At 38.3% G+C, this 11570-nt stretch overlaps 1 protein-coding gene across 1 annotated transcript in view; it reads left to right on the top strand.

The window, feature by feature from the left end:
• Positions 1-8674, top strand: part of LOC107757381 (SH3 and multiple ankyrin repeat domains protein 3-like) — a 13715-nt gene extending 5041 nt beyond the window's left edge. Inside the window, exons 5-9 of the mRNA XM_016574840.1 lie at positions 1790-1856; positions 6061-6331; positions 7006-7145; positions 8195-8308; positions 8557-8674. Coding sequence (XP_016430326.1) covers positions 1790-1856; positions 6061-6331; positions 7006-7145; positions 8195-8308; positions 8557-8636 — 672 coding nt within the window. The 3' untranslated portion in view covers positions 8637-8674. The remainder of the gene's footprint in view (positions 1-1789; positions 1857-6060; positions 6332-7005; positions 7146-8194; positions 8309-8556) is intronic.
• The last annotated feature ends 2896 nt before the right edge of the window (positions 8675-11570 follow it).

Genomic DNA, 11570 nt, shown 5'->3' with positions numbered 1-11570 from the left:
GCGTGTGTGTGTCTGTGTCTGTGTGTGTGTGTGTGTGTGTTCCAGTAGTTTGTGGATGAACTGTGATTAAAGGCTACAGATGGTGAGGTACAAATCTCCTGTCAGAAGTGCTGGTAGGATTACGGCTCAAGCACGCATGTGCGGAGTCTCTCAAACAAGCACATTAGACGATTCAAAAGAAGAAACTGAGCAGAATGAAAACAATCACCGCAAGGTGTTTGAAAGTGATTCAGTGTGTTAAACCCTCTGAGATTTTACATTTCCTCTGTTCATCACATCAGTCTCTTCCTAGTGGAGTTCAGTATTGTCTACTCTATACATGTGTTCATTACAGTTTATGTACAGTTTATGTATACATGCCCATACAGTTTATGGGCATTTAGTGTTTTTTAGTATAAAAACATTTATTTTGTTTTTTAATAGGTGAAGCATATATTTTCTGTGCCACTAGCAGCACTAAACAGAATTGTAGTCTGATTGATTAAGTGTCCCGAATGGACTTTACATGTGAACATCGTCTCAAGCAGGCATGACTTTAGGACAGGATCAGCGGTGTGTGTTTCTGATGCTGAGAGATGCTCAGAAATCACACACTTCAGCTCCACACAAAAACTCAGTTACACAAAACACAATGCAACCTTTAACCGTAGCTATCCCTGACTTGGGCAACCTTTTAAAAGATGTAAATAGAGCTAGTTGTGTTTCTGTTGGGTTAGTAACAGGGAATCTGTGCCTTAAATCTGAAAGAGATCCCGTTATGATACAGTAATCTTAATCTTTAGCGTAGATTGTGTTCTTTCAGTGATATCAATTGATTAAGTGTCCCGAATGGACTTTACATGTGAACATCGTCTCAAGCAGGCATGACTTTAGGACAGGATCAGCGGTGTGTGTTTCTGATGCTGAGAGATGCTCAGAAATCACACACTTCAGCTCCACACAAAAACTCAGTTACACAAAACACAATGCAACCTTTAACCGTAGCTATCCCTGACTTGGGCAACCTTTTAAAAGATGTAAATAGAGCTAGTTGTGTTTCTGTTGGGTTAGTAACAGGGAATCTGTGCCTTAAATCTGAAAGAGATCCCATTATGATACAGTAATCTTAATCTTTAGAGTAGATTGTGTTCTTTCAGTGATATCAGTATCATCTGACACAATACGCTTAGGAAGGATCTGTCAGTACACGTTCACTTCTGGCACTTTGTGCAAGTTTGATCGGTTCAGTTGAGGCATCATCATGCGATCAATATATCAATATTATGTGCCTATTTTATACAAACAGTTACATTTGTATCCACTCACAAATGCAACCAAAATATAACACAAACATTTAATTGAACTCTCTGAAAATAGCAAATCTTGTATACAAATTGGCACATCAGAAACATAAAACACACTTTAGTTTTTTAAAGTCGCTCTTGAGATCATTAATCATATTCCAGTCCTAAAATGTGAACATGAATAAAATAAAATCTAGGATAAAATATAATCTAAAAAAAAAATTGTAAAAAAAAGCATTTATAAGGAAAAAGAAAAAGAAAAATTTCGAGAAAATGTTAGTAAGGTATCTTTTTCTGACAGTCAAATAAGTCTTCTAGTATATCTTATAGATATATGAAACAGAGATTTTTTAAGCATTGCATTTTTGCTTTTATCATTAGTCATGTGACTGATGCATCAGGCTATATTGTTGACCTGAGCTTACAGTATTTACAGTATTTGTCTCTGAATGAAACTGACTCAGATACGATGTGAATCAGAGCGAGCGTCTCTGCTTGTGTTGCAGGTGGCCATAATCTCTGGGAATTTCGAGTTGGCGGAGCTGATTAAGAAGCACAGAGAAAGTGACGTAGGTAAGAGCCACAAACACCGCATCTGATTTAACAACCCCATATCAGAAACCTCCAGCAGAGCTCTATAGACAGCAGTGTGTGTGCAAATAGGGCACGTCTTAATGTGAAAGAAATGACTGGACTAATCCAAGAGCTGCAGCTAGGATTAAGAGCGATGCCGAGCCAGAGCTGCACTTAAGATATTCTCCTCTGAAACTGTGTGTTGTGTTCTGAGTGCATGATGTTCAACACAAACACAAACATGATGCAGCTCAGTGTCACCGAAACAAACAACACAACATCACGGGAGGTATTTTGTTTTCACACACTACTGTTTTTATTCACATTTGTGATATCAGCCGTCTGGGACTCATTCCTGCTCTCTGATCTGGGATGGGATTTTGTAGGGACTGGAATCGTTTGGGTCATGGGTTCTGCCTGGTGCACAGCAGAGAGAGGTGTGTTGATTTACACTGATTTCATCTCTAGCAGGACCTTCTCCAGCTCTTTGTGTGTGCTCCGTTGTGGCTTTGAAATGTTGGTTTTGTTGCGAGAGTACGATCTGCAGTTTGGGATGATTACAAATCTTAATGTTTGTAAACTCTTGATTTCCCATGGTTTCATCTGGAAAGCAAAGGGCAAATAAAAGCGTCCAGTGAACCGTTTTCATGATTTGGCAGAATGATGATTTTAATGAATTTGATTTGAATAAAGCCTGACCCTTGGCCTCACCGTTTGCTTAGTGATCATATGCAGCATTCATAAACAGCCATCTTTGATAGCTGTAAACATCGAAATGCATGCAACTTCAAGGCATTTTGTAATACAGCATTACACTATATATACATTATTTATTTATGAAATAATTTCACAAGTGGTAGTTTTGTGTCATTTTGATTGAGAGTGTCAGACATGTTTTTCTGCGTTCTTTACAGACACACTAATGCTATGAATGGCATTGTGAGAGCGTTCATATAATGTGAGAAATGAAAACGCACGAGTGCGCTCAAGACACTCTTCACTAACAACTTGCACTTCTTAATATTGTTCTTCTCCCAGATCAGCTTTAAAATAAGGCTCAAAATAATCGTAATTTCTCAACGTCTGAAAAATCAAGAACTCTGGAGTTCCCGAGGATAGGGATATTGTCTGGTAAATAGTGCAGCTGCTGTCCTGTCATGTTGTTCTGTGAGGATCGAGGCGCTCGTCTCTGTTTGAAGCGTCTGTGGAGCGACTCGGCTCTTCTCTTATGTAATGTTAAGATGTTTCTCCTCATGTCACAAACTCTTTCGACTGTCGTTCAGGCGTCTCTTCAGTCACTGTAAGCGTGGCCAGAGGATTTTCCCCAGATGTTCATTGATCCCGGTTCTGATCCTTTGTTCTTGAGAAAACACTGATTGCTACAAGCATTACGTAACTCTCAGATTTCCCTCAAAATCCTGCTGAGATCTGGCTCTCCTCGGGCTCCTTGTGTTAACCTGACATCTGATATCGTTTCTTTTTCTCGCTCTTTGTCTTTCGCTCTCCTCTCGATCTCTCTAAGAGTTGTTCGTCTGATGCGCTTTATGGTCAGTCGTGTCCCTTCTTCTTTTCTCTGTGTCCTGTTTCTCTATTGATTTATTGGTCAGATGTTGGTTAATGGAGGAGGTGGTTCACCAGAGGACTCAGTAGAGACCATACTGTGTTTATGAAGAACTAAATGAACAGGAGCTTCTGTAAGTGAGAAGACCAAGTTAGAAAACCATAAGATGTTGGAGAGTTAACGGAAGATGAAGGAAGCATTATGGCAACAGTAAAGTAAGTTCATCTCAGAAATGAAGAACGGGGAGCGGTCGGTCTAAATGGAAACGGTTGATTAGCCGGCTGTCATATATGAGAAGAGTCCTGATCATCTTATTGCTCATACACATTGGCATAACTAGACTGGAGCATCAATTATGTTTTTCCTGATGAGAATTGCATTGCTGGAGGTTTGACCTGTTTTCATTGATGAAGAAGGAGGATGCAAGAAATGTGATTTCCGTGGGCGATCTGGAACTGATTTTTTAAAGCAGTTTAAGCGAACACACTTTATAGAGTTTGTGTAAAAAAACATAAATTATCAACATCTTAAAAGACATTAAATGGACAATGATGTATGAATCGGGTAATTTCTAGAAAGGTGTGAAAACGCTGTACAGAGAAGGCGGGAGACCTTCAGTCATATCCACAAACAGACACGAAGCATGCGTTATTATAATAAACATGAGGGTTATTCATGTGTTTTATTTGAATTGAATGTCAGCGTTTGATTCTGTTTTTGGTTTTGCGAAAAGAGTGTATAGTTTTAATCAAGCATTGTTTATTTAAAATACATCAATATTTAAAAATAAATCATTTAAAAGTGATTTAATTGTATTCTGTGGCAAAGTTTGCATTATGGTGTACATGCACAGATACGGTAGAATGAAGAGAAGAAATGATTTCTGATATGAATTAGACTGAGTCTTTTTGTTTATTATGTGAACCTGATGATCAGGGAAGTTTTATTTTTAATTTAAGGTTTTTTTCTTGTTCTCTAAGCAAATGCAGATTCTGAGGAAAATGTTTTTGTATAAATGATTAGGTATTTGTGATTTGAATCGGTTTATTACAGATGACTCTCTCTCTCTAGTAACTGTGTGTCAGTATCTCAAGCCTCTGATACTAGCAGCTTAAAAATGACATTTCTGACTTGGTATAAGATGCTTGAGCTGTTTTTAAGGAAGCTGCATAAGAAAGTACCACATACAAGAGTGTTTTCCAGATAATAACCACCTCCGGTGTGTCAGTCACTGCTTCAGGTTTGATTTTAAACTCTATGTTGTGCAACAGAAACATATTTGTTCACATCTCCCTCTTTAAAATGAAACCTGTTACAGGGTCATTCATACACATGTTCCCTTATACATCACATTCATATAAATTTACCAGTCTTGTTATTACTAATTAAAAGGTCCATGAAGACACTATGAATCAATTATGCATTGTCTGATGAATTGCTTTGCATTTAAACATGAATGGTGTGAGTGATTTTCCCTTTTTGGCAAATCTTGCTGAGAAAGGCAAGCAGTATTAATCATCATTCGTGACACATTTGGGCAAAATCATCATTATTGTTATTTTTTTAAATAGTTTCCTTAATCTGAGTGGTTCAAGATTTGGCTACTTTTTATAAGTTTGCCACCTGAACACACACACACAAAAAGAGGACTCGATTCAACAAAGTTAAGTGGTTGAAAAAAAGCTCCTTAATTTGTCATTCGTCTTTTTCAAATTAGTAACATAGTTACTTTGTTTCCATGTGTTGAGTGACAGCTCTGGTGTTGCCATGGTGACAGAAATCAGGAGTAAGTGCAGAGCGTTGTGTGTGAACATGATCTTACTGTAGTTCTAGACTAAATATCAACATGTGTTTACTCATCTCACTGCACACAAACACATTCAGTGTTCCTCACAATCAATAAAAACAGTGCAATGCAAACCTGCAATTAAATGTATTAAATAACAAAAATATCTTTATTTAATCCCATTTTATTAGCTAATATCTTTGCTGCCGACCTTCGATGATGCAATTTAAACATACTAATAAACAAAAATGACTTTAGATAAACATGACATTTGTTTTTCTTTTTTTTATATTGCTGAAGAGTGTTGGACTTTCTTCTGCTGCATTCTATGCTTCATGCAATCCAGAATAGCTGAGGCTTATTCATTTCACTTTTGGTGTGAAAGGGCTTTTACATTTGCCAAAAATAGAAATGTTTATATTAAAAGCAAGCAAGCAAGCCCTGCCCAGATGAGAAAAAGTAACACAAAAGTAACATAACGCATTACTTTCCATATAAAGTAACTAAGTAACGCAATTAGTTACATTTTTTAGGGAGTAACACAATATTGTAATGCATTACTTTTAAAAGCAACTTTCCCCAACACTGCTTATTACACTTACAAAGATTTTTGTCATTGTATTTTTTTGGCTTCCCCCTCATAGTTCACTTTAACCACATCTTTGGTCCCAACAGTTTAATGGATATATTATGGGCTGCTCTTCAGCTGACCTGTCTTCTGTTTCGTGTGTGTCTGTGTGGTGTGTCTCTGTGTGTGTGTGTGTGTGTGTGTGTGTGTCTCTCTCTGTGTGTGTGCGTGTGTGTGTCTCTCTCTCTGTGTGTGTGTGTGCGTGTGTGTGTGTGTGTGTGTGTCTCAGTGCGGCTCCCCGAGGTCCCGCTGAACTCCAGACAGCGACGGTCTCTCCAGAAGAACAGTCTCTCTGGTTCTCGGGCGCTGCTGCGCTCCAACAGTGACATGAACCTGGTTGCGCGCGCCGTGAGTCCGGAGCAGCTCAGTCTGTCACCGCAGAAGATGCAGAGAGACCCGAGCGGCCGGGGAAAGATGACGGGCCGCGGCGGCAGAACCGTCCCGAGCAGCTGTTCCCTGTCCATCAGCCTGGAGGACGAGCAGAGCGCGCAGCAGAAATGGTAGGACACCAGACACAAACAGAAAGCTTTTATCCCTTCCCATCACACACATATGTGACTGATCTTTACTTAATATCCTAATGATTTTTTGCATAAAAGAAAAATAATATAATAAGATAATTTTGACCCATACAATGTATTGTTGGTTATTGCTACAAATATACCTGTGCTGCTTATGACTGCTTTTGTCATATATGACTGTAGGTACTTAAACTAACACGTTTAGTTTAATTTTTGCAAGAAAATAAAACTAAATCAGCTTTGGCTTAATTATTATGAGTAAATTGATGCAACAGTTCGTTACACATGTTCAGGACCCCACTTCACTGATTTTAAAACTAGACTTAAAATGTATTTTTTCAGACTGGCGATGTTGTGACATTTTTGTGTATTTTATGTATTTTGTTGTTTTCTATTTGGCTTATTTTGTTGTAGTTTTATACGTTTGTTTCTACCGTTTTATTTTGCTCTTATTGGAAAGCACTTTGGTCACTTTGAGTGTTGTAAAGAGCTGTCTAAATAAATGTTGATTAACAAATGTGAAGCTGTTTGTACAGCAGAGGGAGCTCTTCCAGTAATACAGCAGCGCTCGGCTGTCTCTGGGTGTCAGTATATTCTAATGCTTCATGTGTTTTGAATGCCGTCCTGGAGTGAATGTGTTTCTGCTCCTGCAGTGTCAATGGCAGGCCGTGTGGCCCGAGCTCCAGGAGAAAGCTGTACAGCGCTGTTCCCGGCCGTCACTTCATCGCCATCCGCTCATACCAACCTCAAGCTGCTGGAGAGATCAGCCTGCACAAGAATGACAGGGTCAGAGGTCAGCGCCGTCCAATCTCATCTGAATCTAGATGCGGCCGTGATTTTCTCATTTCTCCTTTCAGTTTATAGAAGGTATTTTTTGCCATTTTTTAAATAAATGAATTCAATTATAAAAAATGAACACCAGGTTAACAATTATGTTATAGAATACTGGACACAGAATTTAAAATGAAATGATTTAATTTTCACTCAGAATGCATGGTCCTTGTCAAGTTGAAAAATAAAATGCAGTTGGTGATTTGATCTCGATGCAAGACTGGAAATATATTAAAACAGAAAATGCAAATGCAGTTTTTACAAAGCTTTTTAACTCTTTCCCCGCCAGCGTTTTTGAAGACAAGTTGCCAGCCACCGCCAGCGTTTTTGCTGATTTTCACTAAAATTTCACGGCCCCCAGAATATTTTGTTGCATGAATATCTGAACATACAATACATACAAAAATCTGTTTTATTCTAGCTTCAAGCATTGTTTTTTTTTTTTTAACAACACTTGAATGTAGGTAGGATTCATTAAAAAAGCAACATTTTGAGCAAAAAGCTGAGAAAATCGCATTTTTATCAAACACTACATCTGGATCATATTCAGTAATATTATCAAAGCAAAGCTGCAGTAGATGGCTTCCATCAGCGCTCCCAAAGCTTCACAGGCCTTTAACACTCTCTGGATCCACATTTCACTCGCTAACATTAGGTGGTTTTCATTTATACGCGGTTAGTGTTATTTTTCATATGCATATGCTTATGGTCTGTGTTTTTGATCGAGTGACTCTCGACTCATTCAGGAGATGCGTAACAGCGCCCCCTAGCGTATAACAGTGAAAACACGGAACATTCCCAGGAAAGAGTTAGCGCTCATGCGATAATTGTGAATTCTTTTTCAATCATTTCATTTTCAATTTTGGCACATATTTTGCATGCAGTTTTCTAATGAAATCATTAATGTGGTTTTCATTCTTATAACTGAATTGATTAATTTAAAAGTGGCAGAAAACACCCTCCGTATCAGTGGTGTTTCCCCCTGCTTCAGTGGTCTTGTGTCTTGTGTAGTTCTGAGTGTGGCTGAAGGGGGCTTCTGGGAGGGCTGCTGTCGAGGGCAGGTGGGCTGGTTCCCTGCCAGGTGTCTGGAAGAGATTCCCGTCAAACCTGACAAAGAGAGACCAAGTAAGTCCCTGTGGAGAGAGAGAGAGAGACCATCACAGGACTGGTTCCGTCAGTCTCATTCTCAGTCTTTATTCTTCACCTGTGAAGTTAAAAGCCTTTGCTGTTTCTGTAAGCTGGAACGAGTTGTTCATTGATCAGCGCTTGTCAGTGCATGCTGATTGACTTTATTAATGTCTGATTCCTCCAGCTCCTTCCAGATGCTCTTGATCATAAGAGGATCTGTTATAATGCTGTCATTTGTTCACCAGAGAGCAGAATGGAGCGCAGCGAGAGGAAAAAACTCTTCAGACATTTCACTGTCGGTTCCTATGACAGCATCGACGGGTAAGACCTCAACCGGACCTGATTGAAAGCATACAGTTCTTCTCAGAAAACCTTCAAGTCAAGTTTCTGTAGTACTATACAGCGCTTTACTGACTGTGTGAAAGCGGCTTCACAGTAATAAACTGGAAAATAACAGAATCAGTCGTGCAAACTTCATCAAATATGAGACTAATCCAAACTCTGCTGTAAAAAAAGACAAGAGTGTCATTATTCAGATCAAGTTTGAACTTAAGTTTTTGTTTTTATACACAATGATCTCTTATGTCACAAGATCAAGGACAATTTATGGTAACACTTTATTTCGATAGTCCACTTTAGACATTCTATTAACAGTAAGTAACTTTGCAACTACATGTCAACTAGCAGTTAGTAGAGTATTAGTAGACTGTCTGCTTAAGAGAGAGAGAGAGACCATCACAGGACTGGTTCCGTCAGTCTCATTCTCAGTCTTTATTCTTCACCTGTGAAGTTAAAAGCCTTTGCTGTTTCTGTAAGCTGGAACGAGTTGTTCATTGATCAGCGCTTGTCAGTGCATGCTGATTGACTTTATTAATGTCTGATTCCTCCAGCTCCTTCCAGATGCTCTTGATCATAAGAGGATCTGTTATAATGCTGTCATTTGTTCACCAGAGAGCAGAATGGAGCGCAGCGAGAGGAAAAAACTCTTCAGACATTTCACTGTCGGTTCCTATGACAGCATCGACGGGTAAGACCTCAACCGGACCTGATTGAAAGCATACAGTTCTTCTCAGAAAACCTTCGAGTCAAGTTTCTGTAGTACTATACAGCGCTTTACTGACTGTGTGAAAGCGGCTTCACAGTAATAAACTGAAAAATAACAGAATCAGTCGTGCAAACTTCATCAAATATGAGACTAATCCAAACTCTGCTGTAAAAAAAGACAAGAGTGTCATTATTCAGATCAAGTTTGAACTTAAGTTTTTGTTTTTATACACAATGATCTCTTATGTCACAAGATCAAGGACAATTTATGGTAACACTTTATTTCGATAGTCCACTTTAGACATTCTATTAACAGTAAGTAACTTTGCAACTACATGTCAACTAGCAGTTAGTAGAGTATTAGTAGACTGTCTGCTTAATATCTTCTAACACTTTCTTTGTCAACTTATTCTACTAACCCTAAACCTACCCTAACAGTCTACTCTGAGAGTTAGTAGACATGTAGTTGCAAATTAATGAGAATTAGTTGACATGTAGTTACAAAGTTACTTATAGTTAGTAGAATGTCTAAAGTGGACTATCGAAATAAAGTGTAACCCTTATTTATGACCTTTTTAATTAAAAACACATCTTCAGACAGGAGATTCATCCTTAAATTATGACGCACAGCAGGCTTTAAATGTCTTTGAAATCTTGACAATTATAAAAGGAGCTTGTTTGAATATGTTAGAGCTTATATAATAAGGCAATAGTCTCGGAGGCCAGTGTTAAAGTGATGTTACTGCAGTGAGTAGTTGTTAGGCGTGCCCCAGTGGATGTTTACATATGAAGTGCATTGTTTTATTAAGTGCTGTCTACATCGACATAAATCTTGGTATTATATTACAGCATTAAAAGCTGCCCATCTGGACTGACAAGCCAAACGTATTGAAGCATGTCGGTTGCATGAGATGTAGCGTTAGAATCTAGGATTTGATCGGTTAGGTCTACATTTGAACATTTAGCCATTATTTAAAATTATGATCCAGTGTTGGACCGTATTGATTATGAAAATGAAATTAGATTTTTTTTTTTTTTAACTTGTTTCTTTATAATTTAGAATATTTTATGCTTTTTATGAGGAAATGAAATTGCATTTGTGCATTTGATTTGTCAACTCAGTTTTGTTTGGAAAAACCTTCCATGACCCTCAAACTAAATTTAAAAGCTTACCAGTAAACCGTGGCGTCACCATTAATATTCATCGAGAGATTTTAACCCTAATTATCAATCTTGTCAAATGGAAGTTGAACACATGGCAGATTATTTAAGCTGAAATAGAGAAAAAAACATTTTACATTTAAATAACTTAGGCCTATATTCTTAACCTTGGCCCTCATTAAAAAAAAGAAAAAATAGAAATGACCAAAAAAGTCTTAAAAGCAGCCAGTACTAATTCTCTAAGTTCTCTTTCATGGAAAAATATGCTTTTTCATTCATTCGTACTGTACACGGTTGCAACAAAAATTCGTTTAAAATTGTAAGTGCCACTGTTTAAAAAAAGCTTTTTTGACTGACATTTCATAGACATTATGCTTTCAAATATTATGCCACATGTATGTAAATTCATTTAAAAACATTTAAATTGTATCATTTTGAAGAGAGGTTGATGATACTTTAAATCCTATTACTACACCAATTCATAGTGTGTACCATGTGACTTTTTTTTCGTATGACATTAAAATTATTTTTAGAATTAAAATGTACATAAATAGGTTAACCAAAACAAACGTGTTTATGTCTTAGAACCTTAGGCCTATTTATGCATTCACGATGTGGTACAGTACAGATGTTTTGATTTCTCTATATAAAAAAACACGATTGTCCCTTATTTGACTTTTCTGAAGTTGGCACCCGCGACAGATAAATGACGCGCGTCTGTGACACATGCGTCAGACGTCGTTGCGTCGCGTCGCGTCTCACGCTCTGAGCGTCGCGTTATTGAGGCGGTAAGTGAAGCATCTCAACACGCGTCCGGAGCTCCAGCGCTGATGATGGAGAGACGCGAGGAACGCGCGCGTTTATGATCATCGCCATTCATCTCCGGAGACATCGAGTGATCGATACCGATCGATACAGATGATCTGTCATGATGAACCGCGCGGCGGTGAGGATGAGGAGGAGGATGATGATGAAGGGCTTGAATAACGCGCGTCATTTCCTCCACAGCGACTGTGTGGCCGAGCAGAAAAAAATGGCGGTTTTACAGAAGCAG

The sequence above is a fragment of the Sinocyclocheilus rhinocerous genome, unplaced genomic scaffold (genome assembly GCF_001515625.1).
Source record: "Sinocyclocheilus rhinocerous isolate Xijiao unplaced genomic scaffold, SAMN03320098_v1.1 scaffold3032, whole genome shotgun sequence".
Lineage (NCBI taxonomy): Eukaryota > Metazoa > Chordata > Actinopteri > Cypriniformes > Cyprinidae > Sinocyclocheilus > Sinocyclocheilus rhinocerous.
This window is presented reverse-complemented; position numbering and strand designations above follow the sequence as displayed.